Raw genomic sequence first — 20,105 nt, forward strand, 5'->3', positions numbered from 1 at the left:
TGGGAAGATGATGTCGTTTTTATGTGATTGCTTATTTTCTTAGAAAACTAGGATTATAGTAGGAAGAAGGCTAGGACTGTTGGAGGATAGAGGGGAATAAAACTATCATCTTGGGGAGTAGGAATGGAAATTTACTAGGGGATGTAATTGGACTGCTGGCCCAACTGAATGCCTGCTTGAAACTTTGGTCATAAGTGTTACGTGTGACCAGGCAAGTATGTTGTTTTCTCTTGCCCTGTTCTGCTGCTTGGATGTGGGTTTGATCAGGATTAAGATTCTGTTAGGAGTAATACAGGTTCTGTGGGTGACAGGTGCCAGAGAATTGAAGGGAATAATTATAATGGTGAAGTGCTCTAAGGTGTGATGAAAGGGAGTCAGGACATGAAGAGGCAGAGGAGATGGAAACAGTGATGGGATCGATCGGTGAAGTTGGATGGGTGAGTCCTAGGTCTTGAACCCAGGCATGAACCTTCTTTTCCAGCGTATGGTGGAGGCTTGTGAAGTCACAGTAGCGGATGGGGTAAAGAAAAGCTTGTACAAAAGGCTGTTAGGCGTCTGGTGTTTACTTGATTTTATTGTGCTGCTTTGATTTTCTTTTCTTTCCTCAAAATCGTAATTAACCACATGTTAATTTCCATGGGCTCTGTAAAAAACATTTAATCAAAAGGAAATCTCCTTGAATTGTTATGATAAAACTTTGATACAGCCCTCACTGGTGTGGCTCAGTGGTTGGGTTTCATTCCTCAAAGTTAAAGGTTTGATTCCCAGTCAGGGCATGTGCCTGGGTTGTGGGTTCCATCCTCAGGCTGCGGTGGGTACGAGAGGCAACCAATTGATGTTTCTCTCTCACATCAGTGTTTCTCTCCCTATCTTTCCCTTTTTCATAAAAAAAACCAAACCCAAAATAAACCAACCCTTTTATATATTTGTTATGCCTTTGAAAGCCACCCTACTGAGAATTAAAACTTTGAATGCCAAGATCCTCCTGTCAAACACCTGTTATAGCACATTTTCTGAATGTGTGTGTGTGAAGGCGATGATTTCTTTTTTGTTTTTAAATTAATGAGTATCTAGTTGAAACTGTGATGTTACTACGCATATAACTGGAATCCTTGTTTTCTAGTCAGATACTTACTAGTAGTACTTATCACTGAGGTTAGTCTTTCTGAAGAGCTAGTTAAACTGTAAGATTTATAAGATTAGGACATCCACATATGCTTTGGAAACAAGTATCTCATTTGGATTTTAAGCAAATTTTAATTTCCTTCCCCAGAAACCCAAACACCCAACAACAGGAATTATTGCCATCACATTGGCATTTCATATATGTCATGAAGTTCACCTTGCTGGTTTTAAATACAACTTTTCTGACCTCAAGAGTCCTTTGCACTACTATGGGAATGCCACCATGTCTTTGATGAGTAAGGTAATATATGAATGTGTGTGTGTATAGTCTTTGATTTTTAGAGTTGGAAAGCCTATTTTCTCTCTTTTTACTCCATCATTTTACTGAGGGAAGAGCTTTTGAGAAGTTGAGGGCTAGATAAGGGTTACAGAGCTACCAAGTAAAGCAATGAGGGCTCAAGGGCAGAGTTTTTGCTAGAGTAGCAATTCCCAGTTTGTGGGCCTCAGACCCTTGGGAGAATCTCCGTTATTGTCAAGTATCATCAAACCTGTAGAGGGACCAAGCCTTATCTTAATACTTGCACTATTTAAATATACGTATAGACAATCTACTATTGGAGATATTACAAGTTCACCTAAAAGCATTGCCATGTGCACAGTAGTTATTTTCATGTATTTTTTTCAGTTAAGTAGACAAGAAGGTCTGTAACATTTTAGCTCCATGAAAGAATCTTTATGGCCAGAAAGGTTATGATCTTTTAATAGTAGATCATGCTTCCCTTGAATTAGGGATCAATGGTAGTTGACTTGATTCTTCAAATTTTTATTTAATACACTGGGAAGGAGTTTTATGGTTTCCTAATTCTAACTTAGATTAGTGGCATATCACAAGTGATAGGATTAAGATGTTATCTGTACATTTTTTAATATTGAAATGATTTCTCTAAGGCACATGGATATATCCCATGAAATCACAGTCCTCTTAAATCATCACCTCCAAATGCTATGTGCGTTGAAGAAGTGGTATAATTTGGTTAGACCTTAATACTGACTTTCTGTGCCCTCCCCTACAATGTCAGACAAACACTTGAGTAGTTAGGGGCCTGGGACAGGCTTCAGGCTCGTTTCTTCTCAGCCCTAACCTTTCCTGCAGCACATCTGGTATTTCTAGTCATCTTAAGAAAAACACATTAAAACACCTTCCTAAGGAAAATTAGGATACCCATCAATAGAATAGAATTTTTTTAAAACCTGAGTTCCAGGTGATTTCATTAAAGTGATCAACCCATTGGGATTTACAGTTTTGGTTTCCAGACTTCTACCATTGTTAGTAGATCAGGGGTGAGGAAGCCTCTTATTTATGTGATGGTTTAAGTGGAAAAAGTGGACTTTAGGGAAAGCTCTGGCACAAGAATGAGAAAAGAACAATAAATTAGAAAGGTTAATGAAAGTTAAGTCCATGCCACTTGTTATATTCTATTGCTCCTGTTATGTGAGATTGGGATAAATGGTCACTTTATTTTACTTTTATTTTCTAGAATGCATATCACAATGTGACTGCCGAGCAGCTCTTTTTGAAGGACATTACAAAAAAGAACTTTGTAATCAATTTGATTCAAGATTGACCCTACAGAGAAGATAATGCTAACAGTATAGTTTTATTTTTATACTGCAATTTTTAGTTTATTTTTAAAAGTATGTACTTGTCAAGGAATGATGTACAGGGTCCAGCAGAAGTAAGGCCGGCTGCAGTGTGGTTGCTAGGGTAATAATATCGGTGTAATAATTTATAGTTTTAATTTGAACATTTCACCTGCAATGTCATGTGGTGTGCTTGAGTGTTATGGTACAGAAGTACATACTTGTGATTTTGTAATAAAAGTTTTGTAATAAAAAAGGGGCTTATTTGTGCTGGACCCTGTATATTAAGCTTGTTGCTGCCTGGTGATTCATAACCACCAGTTTAATTTCTATGACTGTATTTAATTTATGAAAACCAAGAGATATTAAGATATCAGGGAAATAAGTTGTAATTGCATTTTTAAAAAAATAAGCTAGTTTTCTGAGGTGTTTTTAAACATCTTTTTAGTTACTTCACCTTGAACTTTTGAAGGAATATGATTTCCTAATAAGTAAGGGAATTTAAATTCACTGCAACAAACTTCAGTACAAGATGACATATTTGGCTACTATAAATTGGGGGGAAGTGGCATGTGGTTGTGCCTTGATATGGCAAACCAGAAGCACTTCAGGTCTGTATCTGGATGGCTCTTCAGTTTCTTTTTATTTAAGGAACCTGATTTGAATTTTAAACCAGCTCTGAATACAGCAGCATGGAAGGTAATGGAAGTTGAAGGATCATAGTGATATATTTGTCCTGCAATTAAGTAAACCATGGTTATAATGAATAATTAGGTAGAACAAAGATGGTATTTTTTTGTTTTTAAGTAGAAGGAAGTATGCTAAACATGAAATTCTACATAAGTAACCAAAGAATGCAGTTATTAAAGTCTTGTGACTGCATTATTTCAAAGAAATAAAGTTTATATAAAGAAGTTAGACACGCTCAAGGAGAAAATTCTTAAACTTTGTGTGTTGCCTGGTTTAATTCATTAAATTTAAAAGTTTACTATTTGAAGTAAATTAGAAAGATGAAAAAGGCACAAGTAAGGAACTCCTTAAGGAGAGTCAAGGTATTTTTATGTCTCATCTTCAAATGGAAAGCTTCCCTGGCTACTTAGGGTTCCCCAGAGGAGGGTCCTATAGGCTGCAAACAAGCCAGTCCTACAAATGCGGTGAGCTGGTCTCCCTTCCCATTGTAATCAGTATGACTAAAGCTATGGTGAGGGCGGAGTGGGGATAAGTGGTGAAGGAGAAAGGGAGAGAACAGAAGTTATAAGAATGATGGAATTAAAAGCCACCAGAAGAGATAGGAGTTGAACGAATTAGTATCTTTTGAATAACTATCATTAGAAGACATCGATGTTACTGAAAACCAACTTGCCTCTCTAAAGAAAGTGTATAAAGGGTGAAATATTAGACCAGAAACAGGAATAAATGAAGCACTTACAAAGCAGGGTAAGGGGAGAAAACTAGGTGATTTAACCCAGATCTAGACATTAAATATGGATGCTGTTCTGTTAATTGCATACTTTGCACAATACCAGTTTCATGTAATTCTTCTAATAACTTTGAGGTGGAAAAGGCAGGTACTAGACTGGAGTCCACATGCTCAGGGTGACCTTTTCCTCCTATCACACGGCCTGAGGCTGTAGCTTGGCTGTTGAAGTTCAGCCTGATGTGAAGTAATTTCGGCTTCAACAAGGATACTGCTGGCTACAGACAAAGTCAAAAACCAATGGTGGCATTTCTAAAGGTTACTGTATGTACTATAATATTGGCCATAAAATTTTCTGACTGATGTTAAAATTGAGGAATCTGGCATTTTGTGTAGTATAAGGGTGGGGTACAAACCTCAAGGTGGTTTTAGTTAAGCCCCCCCCCCCCCAAAAAAACTGAGCAAGACACATATATACAATTTATTAAAACATGAACACATTAAAATTTCACTGTTTATACAATCTAAATTCTAGCAACATATACAAATACTGAGTGACTACAGTACATGCCGAGGTAAGAAAAGTACATTCTGGGAGAATATCACTGACACTCAAGCCATTTTTATTTCTAATATGTATTTCAATGTGTGTTTTGTTTCCACCCTTCCTAGTGCCAAAAGAGAAAAAGAGAGAGAGAGAGAGAGAGAGAGAGAGAGAGATGAAGAAACTATTCACAAGTTGGATTAAATGAGAATTGGTGGCACATATGAACTAAAAAGTATTTTAATAACAATCCAACTCTTATTTAGATTTTGCAGTTTACGGACTTCAAGTTCAGAGCTGAAAGGCAGAGCTAATAGGTAACTTTCAGGTAAAGCTTCATTGATATCTCTTAAAAAAGTCTGAAAAGCATAATCTCTTCGTTCTCTCTAATCGTACCATCTGACATGGTGTTGCTGTAGCCCTTTAGCTCTCCAGGTGACAATGTGGAGCCAAGGCAGTAAGTTCAAGCTTTATCACTTGCCATGGATTATAGCCACATTCATATTTAGATGAGCTCATTTTCTGCCCCTTCCCCTGCTGGGGGAAGGGCAAGTGTACATACAACCTCATATTTTCAATTACTGTGTAATTTCTCTACTAGAACCATTTCATCAGCGAACTAAACCCATTGTTCAATGCAAAGTGCAAACAGTGAAACGTGAACTTAAATAACTGGAGTAGACCCTGCATACAAGAGGATCTATTTGGATTTACAGCTTTAATAAAATATAAATCAGCATTCACAATATCTTATCTTTAACTGTGCTGGTTCCTAAGATCAAGTAACAGTGAAGTCAGTGTTATTTTATGAAACATGTAATGGCCACACTTGTTGCACCATTGTCTGATTCTATTTTTATAATTGTATTAACAGGAAAACATTTAATTCAATAAACCACAGTGACTTAAGTCTTTTACATGTTTCAAGCAAAGAATAAAAATTCAAGAAAATTTTGTAAAAAATGGTTGCTTTCACATTTTCAGTTGTTACTTGATTGTCTCCAAAGCTGTATATATATCAGATATATAAATGCAGGTAAAAACAAATTAAAAAAACCCACCAAACTCCAAAACTCAACTATGAAAACAAACTAAAAGTACAAAACCAGACAGAACAACCCTTTGTATCAGGCTCAGCTCTTCAGTTGGAAAGTAAAATATATAATAGTAGTAAAAACTAGATATTTGTAAAAATCATTGGCAGTTCAAGAACAGCACAGTGGCAACATGAATCAAGTCTTAAAACATGCATTGTTTAAGAAAACACTGGCTTCTCAAAAAAAAAGTTCCATGGGAAAAGTAGGTGCACACAATTACACAAAAATAGCAAGCATCTTTGGGAAAATGAAATAGTTACTGAAAACATTTCTCTTAAAGCTTCAGGTTTTTAGGAAAAGTATATTCTCTCTGTACTAAGGATGAATTAAAAAAATAAAGCAATTGGTTTACTCTCTTCCCACCTGAAAGGGGATGACTGCATTAATACATGTGCTTTACACATTCATATGTTTTAGTAAAAGTTCAACACCTGTGCTCTTTGTCTCAAATATTTCGAAACAAAATATGTGTTGGTTTTTCTGTGGATAAAATTATGCCTCCTAGTGTGTTTCGAAAAGCAAAAGCAAATGAAGACAAAACCAACAAAGTCAAGTAGAGGGCAGGGAGGCTGTAAAAATAAACAGTTCTATTCTGAAGCAATGGTTTAGATTACTGATACACTCATGAAACAACAAGTGAAGACTGTTCACCTTTAGTCAAATTTAGCAAATTCTGGCAACAACATAACCTGGTGGCACAGGCCAACAGAAATGACTTGGACCTGATGGAAAAGTACATTTCTATTACGTCTACAAATTAAGGTTCACAGAACAAGGGATATCAAATTTTAATCACATGGTCAGCTTACGTTATGTTACATTACGTTGCCAGTCTGAAGACATTTAAACATGTTTACATTACGGGCTGGTAAACTGCAGATGATTTCTATTTCACTGACCTAAAACTAGTTCTGGGCAAGTGGTGACAAACAAGTTGCCCGGAGGTATCCAGAACTACACATGAAAGGTCATGTGCCAGGATGCTCTACCATCTCCTCCCGAGGTATGATACAGTACAGAGAACCACTCATGCCTCTCCGCACACACGCCAGGGCACAGTCCCACAGAGCTGAGGACTACATGTTGGGTTTATCGATCTTTTAACAGTTTAGGGAACACTGAAATTAAAGCTTTTTTTAAAAAATTTGATTAAAAGTAAAAAAATACCTTGAGATTCAAAGAAAACAAATCTACCTACACATAAAAAGAGAGTGAGTTACGGTTACTTTGTTTTAAAGGTAATTCATATGACTTCTGAAGAATGACTTTGCCTTTCACTGTGATAAATATTAAGTGGGTCATGTTTACAGTGTCTACTTGGAAGCCCTTGACTTTTCACAACTCTCCTAGGAAAAATCCCACTGCAAATAAAGTTGGAGGGGAAGGAGAGCATCTCTATCTTTTTTAAATTGCGAAGTTCCTGTTTCCACAGAGAGAAGTAAACTTAAACATCTGAATTCGTGAGGTTTGATAAAGCAAGAATCAGCCCCTGAAAAGACTCAAATGCTTTATAAACACTAGAATGGGGCTGGCCGCCACAGGTCCCAGGCGGAACAAGCAAGGACGAGACCAGGTCATGTCCATGAGCGTCAAAGCACTCAAGAATGTCAAAAAGTGAAAATCGATCACCCTGCTCTCTACAAGTCAGAGTTTCTCACCTAGAGCTCTCCTAAGGAAAAATGGACAAGTGCCTATGACTGCAATCAAAACAATGATTGTATCACTTATTATTACTTTTAAAAAGTCCAGAAAGCAATATAGGAATAGGAGAGGAGGAAATCATGGCAGTACCCACATTTCACAAAGAGCAGAATTTCAAGCCATTAGGCATTTCAAGAACAGTACCATATGTCATCGCCAGTCAGGCTTACAGAGCCACCTCTTGAATCAATCATATGTACCTGCAGCATTGGTAATAAATACTTACTCTCAGTGATTTTTAATTTCTTCGAAGTGCATCGCAGGGAGCTTCTTCTGTGTTAAAAATAGTGTTTTACAGTAGTAACAAACAGGATGTTCAGGCAAGCAGTAAGTGTGCCACAGTAACATTTGTAAAGCAAGATGACAAAATTAGTAGTTTCCTGTACCTCGGTCATCCCATTTCCCCCAACGACATTCATGACAGATATGAAGTACATTCTATATATTACTACCACTAATAGGAAAAAAAAAGGCCATGTGCTTTAAAATGATGCTTTGTAAAAAGCAGCATCACCTTCAAAGGATTTCTTTAGAAACACCACTGTCACCATCCCTCCCCGTTCCCGATACCTCCTGTGTGCTCTGGGGCACCTGGTACACCGATTCGTCTGGGGCACTGGGACCTGGCTTCCCACCTTTTGGGGTATCATACTGGGCCCGGGCTGAGGAGCAGCTGTCAGTCCTGGAGAGGAGAGTGTTGTATGTTCCTACTAAAGGAGGAGGCTGGTTCCCTGTAGCTTTGAAAGTGGACGTCGAGGGCAGACCAACTGAAGCTGTGGTGTGCCCTGATATATCCATGACAATTGGGGTTGCGTACTCCGGCCCAGTAATCGGGAGTGGTTCGGCGTAAGCGTGATAAACTTCTTGCACCGGAGAGTTGTAAGGATCCAGGTCGGCATAGCCTGTTTCTTTCCCTTCTTCTGGTTTAAAGGTAGACCTCTGATGAAGTGTGCCAACAATTCCTCCCACAAGCGGCTGTGCATACTCTGGATATTGCAAAAGACAACAGAAGTTACCTCATAATACTGCGCTCATACAATTTGGGGTGGAAGCCTCAGGCTTACACCAAAAGCTAACACTTCTTCATGGAACTTCTGTTCCTATCAACACAGACACTGTAAAAACCAACTTCAAAATTAAAATGAAAGGTGTCATCTTGTGTAGCATAGCAATAAGTTAATATACCAGAAAGCCTCATTCATGTAATTTTACATAGTGTTTGTCTATGTTCCTCAGATACATAGACAGTATTTCATTGGAAAAGAAATTTTCCATTATTTGAATAATATTAAAGTATAATTTCAGAGGGAATATTTACAATACATGCCAGTTAATATAAATACTGTAAGTCTTGCTGTATCTTTCAAGTTCCCCTTTTAACGTCTCTATATCCCCAATAATACCAAACAAATTTCCAGGTAAACAGACAAAAAAATGACCATAGTTTTTAGATACGAATGCCCCAATTCTATGGGTAGAACATCTGAGACACAGAAATGACCTCTCAAGATCATCTTTTCAAAAAGTGGTCTTCCTTCAGAAAATAGCCGATCTCCCACCCCTAAAGAAGATAAAAGATTTTCTGTGAATCCCAAAGCACTTTACAGCCAGCATAGCAGTTTCTCCCTCTTCCCATGCCTGAAGGCTGCCACGAAGCGCTACCTGCAGAGTCAGCTTGCAGCACTGTGGTGACCTCTCTCGGACTCAAGCGGTTAACCTCACTGCTGCTGTAGCGAACTGGCGTTTCCTCGTGTCCCGCTGATTTGGCAGGGAGAAACTGCTTCATGCCTTTCCACCAACCTTCATTGGGATGGTAAGCAAAAGAGACTGTTAAATAAAAACCTGTGTCTAAAATCGTAACAGTATATGAAGATAAGTCCTGTTGCATTTAAACCAAAACCATTTCCATAACAAATATCTATACAAACTAGCCTTTATGTTCAAGCTTCTTTTTTTCTTTTAATCCTCACCAGGGTTTTTTTAAAATTGATTTTAGAGACAGGAAGAGAGAGAGAGAGAGAGAGAGAGAGAGAAAAGCACCGATGTGAGAGGGAAACACCCATCAGTTGCCTCCCACATGCACCTTGACCAGGGATCAACCCTGCAGCCTTGGTATGTGCCTTGACCAGGGATCCAACCCACAACCTTTTGGTGCATGGAACAATCCCCCAACCCACCAAGGCCAAACTTCTTTTTTCACTGTGGTAGAATACACGTAACACATAACATAAAATTTATCATCTTAACCACTTCTAAGTGCACAGTTCAGTGGTATTAAATACATTCACACTGTTGTGCAACTATTACCGCCACTCATCTGTATAACTCTTCATCTTGTACAACTGAACTCTACACCTATTAATACAATTAATTCCATACTTTTCCTTCCACCCAGCTCCTGGTAACGACCATTTTACTTCCTGTCTCAATGATTTTAATGACTAAGTACCCCATATAAGTGGAATCATACAGTATTTGTCTTTTTGTGACTGGCTTATTTCACTTAGCACAATGTCTTTAAGGTTCATCCATGTTGTAGCTTAATGCAGAATTTCCTTTTTAAGAATAATATAAATGGGGGACATCTGTAATAGTGTCAGTAATAAAAAAAATAAAAAAATATTCCACTGCATGTATATACATTACATATACATTCATCAGTCGATGTTTCTACATTTTAACTGTTGTGAATAATGCTGTCATGAAAATGGGTGTAGAAACATTTCTTTGAGACCTTGCTTTTAATTATTATAGCTACATACCCAGAAGTGGAATTGCTGAATCATATGGGAGTTCTATTTTTAATTTTTTGAGGAATCACCATACTGTTTTACACAGCAGCTGTAACTTTTTACATTCCCAGTGACAATGCACAATTTCCAGTTTCTCCATAGCTTCACCAACACTTGTTTTTTTGATAGGCACCACCCTAATGGGTGTGAGTGAGGTGGTATCTCATTGCAATTTTGCTTTGCATTTCCCTAAAGATTAGTGACGTTGAGGATCTTTTCATGTGCTTATTGACATTTGTAGATATTCTTCGGACAAATGTCCATTTAAGTCCTTTGCCTATTTTTGAATCAAGTTGTTGAGTTTTAGAAATTCAAAACATATTCTAAGTATTAATCCTTCATCAAATATATGATTTGCAAATATTTTCTTCCATTCTGTGGGCTGCCTTTTTACCCTATGGATAGTGTCTTTTGATACAGAAAATTTACAAATTTTCATGAAGCCCAACTTGTCTATTTTTTCTTGTTATCTGGGCATTTGGTGTCTTATCAAAGAAATCAGTGCCAACTCCAATGTCATGAAGCTTTTGTCCTAGGTTTTCTCCTGTAAGTTTTATTGTTTTTTAGGCCTTATATTTTGGTCCTTGATCCATTTTGAGTAAACTTTTGTATATGGTATTTGGTTAGGGTCCAACTTCATTCTTTCACATGCGCATATCCAGTTTTCCCAGCACTATCTGTTGAAAAGACAGTCCTTTCTGCAATGAATGGTCTGGGCACCCTTGCCAAAAATCATTTGTCCGTATTCATGAGGGCTTATTTTTGGGTTCTCTATGCTATTCCATTGGTCTATATGTCTCTCTTTATGCCCCTACCACACACACAGTTTTGATTACTGTTGCTTTGTAGTAAGTTTTGAAATTGGGGAGTATCGGTTTTGCAATTTTGTTCTTTTTAAAGATTATTTGGGCTATTTGGAGTGCCTAAATTTTAGGATGGATGTTTCTAATTCTGCAAAAATATCACTGGGATTGTGATGGAGATTCATACTGACTCTATAGATTACTTTGTGTAGTAGTGATGTTAACAATAGCAAATCTTCCAATCCCTGAACGCAGGTTGTGTTTCTATTTATGTTTTTTAAAGTTTCTTTTAGCAGTGTTTCCATTGTACAAGTCTTTTACTTCCTTAAGTTAATTCCTAACTATTTTACTTTTTTTTGATGCTATTATCAATGCAATTGTTTTTGTAACTTTCTTTTCAGATTGCTGATTGTGTATAGAAATGCAACTGATTTTTGTATGTTGACTTTGTATCCTGCCACTTTGCTGAATGCATTTATTAGTTCTAATAGTTGTTTTTTTTGTGGTGGAATCTTTAAGGTTTAGTTCTTCTACAAATATTTGGTAGAATACAAGTGAAGCCATCGGGTCCAGGACTTTTCTCTGTTGGGAGACTTTTTATTATTAACTCAATCTCTTTACTAGTTTAGGTCTATTCAAATTTTCCATTTCTTCATGATTTAGTCTTGGTAGGTTTTGTGCTTCTCAGAATTCATTCACTTCATCTAGGTTATTCAATTTTTTGGTGCATAATTTTTCATAGCATTGTCTTATAATCTTTTGCATTTCCACAGAATTGTTAGTAATGTCCCCACTTTCATTCTGATTTTAGTACTGTGAATCTTCTCCCTTTTTTTATTAGTCCATCTAGCTAATGGTCTGTTACTTTTGTTGATCTTTCTGAAGAGCCAACTTTTGGTTTCATTGATTTTCTCTATTTTCCTGTTCTCTATTTTGTTTATCTCTGCTCTAATCTTTATTATTTCCCTCCTTATGGTAGGTTTGGGTTTAGTTTTTCTTCTTTTTCCAGTTCTTTTAAGTTGTTCAAGATTAGTTTTTGCTTTGATAGAATATTCAGTGCAAAGCAGAACACAGTAAAAATCTCTGTCAGAAGTATATACAGAAGCAGATCACTAGCCAGACATAGTTTGTCTGTGGTAGGGGTGGTTTTTAATGTTTTTTTTTTCCCCCCCCAAAAAATAATTTCCAAGATCCACCTTGGGGGACTAATAGCATGTGATTAGCACCAACCACTGCTCTCTTCTACCCTGGTCGCAGTGGTGAACTCTTTTGGCTCCTAAGAGTTGTTCCAGTAGTGAGTCTGGGAAGTGGGAGACCTGTAGGCCTCTGGTGTAACTTGCAGCAATTTGCCACCTGCTGCACAGAGGTGGAATTCAGAAGATGACAACTCAACAGGCCAGAGATGGCAGACTTTGTGGGTTTCTACACTGCTGGGCTCCACCTGGTAAATACCCATAGAAGAGTGACAAACATACACTGTTACTAGGACCCAAATCCTTTACTTCTTTCACAGTGTTTGCATGGGGCTAAAAGAAAGAGAAATAGATAGATGATAAAAACCAGACAAGTTTCCCAGAAGAAACAGATTCCTTTCCATTTCATTACTTAGTGACTAGAATAGATTTACCAGAAGAGTAAAAATGAAAAGAACAGAGGAAGAATGCGTTCTTCTAACAGTCCTGAGGAGTTTAAGTGGTAAGTGGGCCTGAAAACAACTTTCATTTCATTACTGCCACCAGGAAGGGAGGGGCTTCCTGCTGACAGAGAAAGATACAAAGTCATGAGTTACCTGCACGGTCCCAGTAAGGTAAATCATAGGTGCCTTCAGTTTTTTTCTTTCTGGAAAAATACAGAAAAAAGTTAGCAAATAGAGTGAATTCACTAGTAAGACAGCCCGGAAACTGCAGGATAAACACCTAAGTTAATAATTACTCAAGAGTACACATTTCCACTTGCTGTTCTACCAGGCAGAGTCCTCTACTTCATTTGACTTTGTCGAGGTTCATGAATTCTGGATTCCCAATACATATTAATGGTCTCCTGAGAGAATTCTCTCATTACCCAACTATTTCAAAAGGAATAAAGAAAAAAAAAAAGGCTCAGTCTGGAGATAAAAAGACTGAATCAAATCAAAGACCCAGCTTGACATGTGGGTTTTTATGGCGAAATCACACAAATTTCTGAGAACAACAAAAATCCCCACATTTTCTTCTGCATTGTTATTTTTCAAATTTCCTGCTCTTCAGCTACGGTCCTCTGTCCCAGAGAAGTTTCAAGTGTCACACATCCTTAATTGTATAGACTAAATTCCCCCAACCATCCAAGATAAATCAGCTCTGCCACTAACAGTGACAAAAAGCTGAGGGAAGAAAACAGGATTCTCTGGGCCTAAAAGATGAGAGCTACATGTACAACAGAGAAGATTCTCCCCAGTCCACCCCTCAGAATTCTGACACATCCTCCTCATCCCCAGGGGAAAGCTTCCCTTCCCTCTGTTAAGCATTACTATCTACCAAGAGCCTTTTACAAAGGACAGTTTCTGACTCAAGGATGTAAAGCTAATTAAAATGAATGCTTTGAAAGCTAGAGAGAAAGCAGACATACACCAGTGCATAAAAGAGGACAGGATGGTTAGGTAATCTGCTCACGATCACAGACGTGGCTTTCTCAAAAAGCCCACGCTATGTGCTTTTCCTACTTGGAAACTCTTCTCCAGTATTAAAACTATGTTTTTATTATTGATATAAAGACTTCCTTATTTTAGAGTCTGACTGTATTTAAAAGGAAACATTTCACTATCCAAAAGTAAAGTACAATGTAAAATTTGTGGAAGAGATGGTAGGTGCTGATGGTGTTAATAAAAAACTGCAATGTAATATTAAAATGCTATTTCAATAGTAACTTTTCTCCTTGAAAATCCTCAAATTATCATAAGATTTCTGAATAAAAGGCAATCAATAATCTTTTCTAAATGAAAGTCAGATGCCTTATATGGCTAGGACAATTAATTGAATGGTATTAGCCAAGGGTTGTACTATAAAAGATTTTATATGCTCTCAAAATGTCAGGTTATTTATTCATTAAATGTCAAGTGCTTAGAATAATGCTTGGCATGAGTTAGGGTTGCAAGAGTTGTAGCTGTTTAAGTTATGCTCCTCCTCACTATTTTCCACAGCCCTTTAATAGTATCTCCTCCTTCACGATCTCTCGTAAAGCCAGCTGTCAGCAATTTCAACCACCATGCTTAGAAGCATCTTCAATTCTGCAGCTCAGACCTTTGTCTTGAGCAGACATGTATTCCATCTGCCTCTTGAGAGTCTGAATGTCCACAGGGTTCTTTAAACACCATCCTGAACTGACCTCCAGATTTGCTTCCAACCTCCCTCTCACCAATTCTACTCCTCAATGCTCACTCCCACATCCCTGTGCTTTAACCATAGTGCGTTAGACTTCATCAACTGATTACATGTTCACAGATAGCAGTAGTTAAGAGCACGAGCTCTGCATCCAGGTGCAAAACTCTGCCATGTACTGGTTAGGTGACCTTGGGCAAGTTATTTATGCTCCCTATTTCACTTTCTCCTTCTGTAAAACAGGATGTATAACAGTACCTTTTTCACAGGTGGTTTTGAGGATTAAATTAGTTAAAATATGTAAAACATGTAAAGAATGTAATGCCTGTAATGCCTAAAATCAGCATTTAATTTTCTATAAAAATTAACCATTGCTGCTGTTCTCATCATTACTGTTGTTGCTGTACAGTTCCCTGGAAGCATCATTAATTTCCTTCCTGGACTTCCCTAAAGCTCTTTCCCTCTCCATCTTCCCCTAATGCCCTCACAATAACTTGCTGGGTTTCTGCTTAGACACCCTCCCAACATTATGAATCTGGGATCCATTGGGATCCATCTCGGTACCAGGCCGACAGTCTTCGCACTGTATCCTCTCCCACTCTGTAAATTTTAGGGTTCATCGCTCACATAGGTAGCTGACATAGGTAGACGCTCAAATACTTCTTGAATGGCCAAACAAAAGAGGTCATTCTCTTGCTCCACCAAACCTGTCCCTCCTGCTCTGTTCCCTCAACTCATAACATCCCTACTGGTCTAACAGAAGAAGTCAGAAACTTCAGATTGTCCTAGATCCCTCCTACTTCCTTGACATGACGGATGTCCTGCTGAAGACACTGGGACATCTCTCCCTGTTCATCTCTTTCTTTTTTCCAGAATTACTGTGATATGCTTGTGCCCACCCTTTGTAGTTTCTTAATTCATCTGTCTGTCTCTTCTACTCTCTCCTCTTGAATCCATTCTGCAAAACTCCTGCCACTATTTTTCTACAATCATCTGATAATACTCTCTGTGTGCTGAACACACTCCAGTGATTTCCCATCTACAGAGTGAAATCCAAATTTCTCTCTCCCAGAAAGCTCTCCCTGCTCCCGGCCCAGGCTGTATTTCTATGGTTCTTTCTCGGTGCTCTCCTATGCCAGACTCCATGAGCTGACTCGTTAGTCTGCCTACATCCTACATTTTGTGCCTTTGCTCATGCAATTCTGTCAGTATGGGCCATTCCCTACCTTCTAGTATCTAGCCAAATCCAATTCCTTCTTTTTAGAAAAGCATACTCTTTCCTGAAGAAAAGATTTCAGAAAACTTTCAGGGGTTCTTGCATTTGTGTTCTCCAGCAATTCATAAATAACTCATCAAACTATATTATAGTTCTTCATTTTGTGCCAGTCAATCCTACTAAACATCTTGAAGACAGCAAGTGTGTTTCATTCTTTTGGTGTTACTAAGTACCTATTTACTATATATTAAGAAGCTGTTCTCATTAATGTGTGTATTAATGTGTTCTTATTAATGTGTACTGCAAAATTTAATACACTCATTTTTTATGGGAATTACGGAGAAACATGTATTTTTACTCTGACAGCTATCTTAATTCTCCCTCTCAAAAAGACAAATTACAGTTCATCTTTTGTACTTAGTTTCTATTTCACAGTTGGAAGCACCCCCTCTAGGACCAATGAGGTGAACTACTTACATACTAACCTGTTTCTCCAATGCCAAGCGCACACCAATATGAGAATGAGAGTGGTGAGGACCATGACGAGCACAGGGACAAGGACAGCGGCCAAAGCTACATCTGAAATATACCAAAGGCAGAAATTTGAAAGGAAAGAGTGAAGATTAACCATATCAGCATTCAAAGGTTTCCATCTCAAAAAATATCATAAATATTATCTAGGAAATGAGACTAAGCATGAGCTAGTAACCTCAGAAGCTTTCATGGATACTTGGAAGTCTGTCACACTATTTAATCCATCTTTGTATTATGTTTAAAATTTTTCACAGTAACTTCTTAAATCACCAGGACGATGATTGAAAGATAAAGGATAAACTGAGACAATATGTTCTGCATGTGATAAGGGGTTACTGTAATTACTACATTATAGGATATACAAGTCAAAAACAAACAATAGAAAAGCTGGTGGAGAGGAGTGAATACATTAAAAAAAAAAGTGACCATTCAACATGTTAGCCTCACTAGTAATCAGAGAAATGGAAGTTAAAACCAGAATAAGATCTCATTTCTGCTTATCAAATTGGCCAATATTTAAAATAATTTTTGAAGGAGCTATTAGGAAAAATGTTTTTATGGGAATATAAATTGATACCTTCTATATCATTTTGGGGCAATATGTATACACAACGATTATTCGGCAATTCAATATCTACAATTTATTCTTAGGGGAAAAAATTAAGATAACATTCAAGGACGTATCCTTAAAGAGACCAGATTCCGTATATGCAGATGGGTGAAAAACAGGAAATAATCCAAATGCCCAACAATGAGATGGAGTAAGTATATCCCGGTATCCTCCTTACAGTAAAATATTACCTGGGAAATGGAAATGATTTTGCAACATGATGGCACAGTATTTAGAGATGCAGGAAGGTGCACGAAGTATAGAAAGCCAATGTGTGTATCAACAGGGCAGAAACTGACACAATGCTGGAGTCTGCAGGGAGTAGGAGGTCATTTAATCCCCCATCTCAGTCCACAGATAAAGCACCTGGGACCAGAGACAGAAAATGATCTGCCTAAGATCATTTGTGACAATAATCTCTTTCTTCGTCTGTCAACCCCCTCCTGGCTGTGAGGATGGCGGCAACTGCTGATGTCTCCTGAGGGTTCAGTGCCAGACACCGGTCAGTCCTTATTCACTTAAACTGTATCCATAAGACAGACAGGGGCTGAGCATGGCAGGAGAGGATGATCAATAACATCAAGACTCTGAGAAGCTGGATGGTAGGACTAGGGCACAGGTGAAGTGACCAGCCTTGGGCAGTACAAAGAATCCCCTTTTTTACTGTAGTAGACAGAGGGTAAGGGAGTTTATAAGTTCCATTAAAAGGGGGTTTCCTTCTAAGGGCTTCTACTTTCTCTGTAAGTTAAACAGGTTACTGGTAGTGAGTGAAGACCTTTGGGTCAAGGATTTAAAACATACGGAGGCATCTGTTGAGAACAGACAAAAGAGCTAAGCAGGGAAACAGGCTGCTGGCTCTACCTGGTGCCCCACTAAAGGAAGATAAAGGAAGACCTGGACGTCACACTGGCATCAATCTGACCATGACATGCTTCTCTCCATCGTCACTCTCAGCTTGAATGTAAAAATGAAGAAGTGCATAACATAGAAATCCTGACTCAGGCTAGAAAGCACTAAGAATTCAGAAAAGTAAATGTGCTTTTTTAGCCCTAAAATTTGTGAAATTGGGAGAGAGAAAAACGAGGTTCAGATGGGTGCAGTTTGATTTAATCAGAGGCTTTAAAACACCTGCTTAGGTTTGGGTCTATACATCACTGTCCCAGAAAAAAAGGAGACAAGAGTTCTTCAATTAAGAAGACCCGTAACATTCCTTGTTATTCTTTTATTTAAAAAAATTTTATAAATTGTTCACACTATTACAGATATCCCCCATTTCCCCCCTTAGCCCCCTCCTCCCTCCAAACCCCACCCTGCCCCTGGCCTTCACCACATTGCTGTCTGCGTCCATGGGCTACGCATTCATGTTCTTTAGCTAATCTCTTCCAGCCTCCTCCCCTCCTTTCTGAGATCTGTCAGTCTGTTCTGTCTCCATGCCTCTGGTTTTATTTTGTTCATCAGTTTGTTTTGTTCATTCGATTCCACATGAGTGAGATCATACAGTATCTGTCTGTCTTTGACTGGCTTATTTCACTCGGTATAGAATTCTCCAGGTCCATCCACACTGTCCCAAAGGCTAAGAGTTCTTTCTTCCTTACAGCCATGTAGAATTCCATTGTATAAATGTACCAGTTTTTTTTTATCTACTGATGGGCACTTGGGCTGTTTCCACACCTTGGCTATTGTAAATAATGCTGCTATGAACATAGGGCTACATATTTTTTTGATTAGTGTTTTGGAATTCTTAGGACATATTCCCAGAAGTGGGATTGCTGGGACAAAATGCACTTCCATTTTTTATATTTTGGGGTAACTCACTGTTTTCCAAAGTGGCTGCACCAGCCTGCATTCCCACCAACAGTGTATTAGGGTCCCCTTTTCTCCACAACCTTGCCACCATTTGTTGTTTGTTGATTTACTGATGATGGCCATTCTGACCGGTGTGAAGTGGTATCTCATTGTGGCTTTAATTTGCATCTCTCTGATGATCAGTGATGTGAGCATTTTTTCACACGTGTATTGGCCATCTGTATGACCCATTTGGAGAAATGTCTCTTCAGGTCTTTTGCCCATTTTTTAATTGGATTGTTTTTCTTGCTGGTGTTGAGCTGTATATGTTCTTTATATATTTGGAAATTAACCCCTTATCAGATGTATCATTGGCAAATATGTTCTCTCATACAGTGGGTTCCCTTTCCACTTTGTTGGTTGTTTCTTTTGCCGTGCAGCTTTTTAGTTTGATGTAGTTCCACTTGTTTATTTTTTCTTTTATTTCCCTTGCCCTAGGAGATCTATCAGCAAAAATATTGTTATAAAATATGTCTGATTTTACTGCCTGTTTTCTTCTGGGACTTATGGTTTCATGACTTACGATTTAAGTCTTTCATCCATTTTGAGTTTATGCTCTAAGTTGGTGGTCTAGGTTCATTTTTTTTTTTGCATGTATCTGCCTAATTCTACCAACACCATTTATTAAAGAGACTGTCTTTACTGTATGCTTCATCTCCCTTATCAAATATTAATTGATCATCAGACATGGGTTGAGTTCTGCTTCTGTTCTGTTTCATTAATCTATGTGCCTGTTTTTATGATAGTACCAGGCTGTTTTGATTACAATGACCTTGTAGTATAGTTTGAAACTAGGTATTGTGATACTTCCAATTTTGTTCCTTTTTCTCAAGATTGCTGAGGCAATCTGGTGTCTTTTTTTGGTTCATACACATTTTTGGAATATTTGTTTTAGATCCGTGAAATATGCCATTGGTATTTTAATAAGAATTGCATTGAATCTATAGATTGCTTTGGGTAGTATGGATATTTTAATGACGTTCATTCTTCCAATCCATGAACATGACATATGATTCCACTTATTTGTATCTTCTCAATTTCGTTCTTCAGTGTCCTATAGTTTTCCAAGTACAGGTCTTTTACCTTCTTGGTTAAATTTATTTCTAAGTATTTTTTGTTGTTGTTGCTGCAATAGTAAATGTGTTTTGTTTTTAGTTTCTCTTTCTGATAGTTGTTTATTGGTGTATATAAAGGCCATTGATTTTTTTAAAAACTCTATTTTATTAATAATTTTTAAAAAATTGACTTTTAAAAATTATATTTATTATGTAACTACAGTTGTCTCAGCTTTTTCCCCTTTGTCCCCCTCTATCCAGCCCCCCTACTCCCTCAGGCAATCCCCACACTGTGGCCCATGTCCATGGGTCATGCATGTATGTTCTTTGGCTCTTCTTTACATCCCTGTGACTATTCTGTAACTACCAATT

At 37.9% G+C, this 20,105-nt stretch overlaps 2 protein-coding genes across 3 annotated transcripts in view; one reads left to right on the forward strand and one right to left on the reverse strand.

The window, feature by feature from the left end:
- Positions 1-5,690, forward strand: part of ST3GAL6 (ST3 beta-galactoside alpha-2,3-sialyltransferase 6) — an 82,364-nt gene extending 76,674 nt beyond the window's left edge. For both annotated transcript variants that reach the window (XM_054577351.1, XM_054577350.1), the window contains exons 10-11: positions 1,274-1,426; positions 2,664-5,690. In XM_054577351.1, the coding sequence (XP_054433326.1) occupies positions 1,274-1,426; positions 2,664-2,750 (240 nt within the window). In that variant the 3' untranslated portion in view covers positions 2,751-5,690. The remainder of the gene's footprint in view (positions 1-1,273; positions 1,427-2,663) is intronic.
- A 2,313-nt stretch (positions 5,691-8,003) lies between these two features.
- The window catches only part of DCBLD2 (discoidin, CUB and LCCL domain containing 2), a 98,360-nt gene continuing 86,258 nt past the window's right edge, over positions 8,004-20,105 (reverse strand). Inside the window, exons 13-16 of the mRNA XM_054577352.1 lie at positions 16,175-16,268; positions 12,910-12,959; positions 9,188-9,325; positions 8,004-8,511 (exon numbers count right to left, since the gene is read on the reverse strand). Coding sequence (XP_054433327.1) covers positions 8,042-8,511; positions 9,188-9,325; positions 12,910-12,959; positions 16,175-16,268 — 752 coding nt within the window. The 3' untranslated portion in view covers positions 8,004-8,041. The remainder of the gene's footprint in view (positions 8,512-9,187; positions 9,326-12,909; positions 12,960-16,174; positions 16,269-20,105) is intronic.

The sequence above is a fragment of the Pteronotus mesoamericanus genome, unplaced genomic scaffold (assembly GCF_021234165.1).
Source record: "Pteronotus mesoamericanus isolate MK-2021 breed Mesoamerican mustached bat unplaced genomic scaffold, CSHL_Meso_final contig_42, whole genome shotgun sequence".
In the NCBI taxonomy this organism is placed as follows: Eukaryota; Metazoa; Chordata; class Mammalia; order Chiroptera; family Mormoopidae; genus Pteronotus; species Pteronotus mesoamericanus.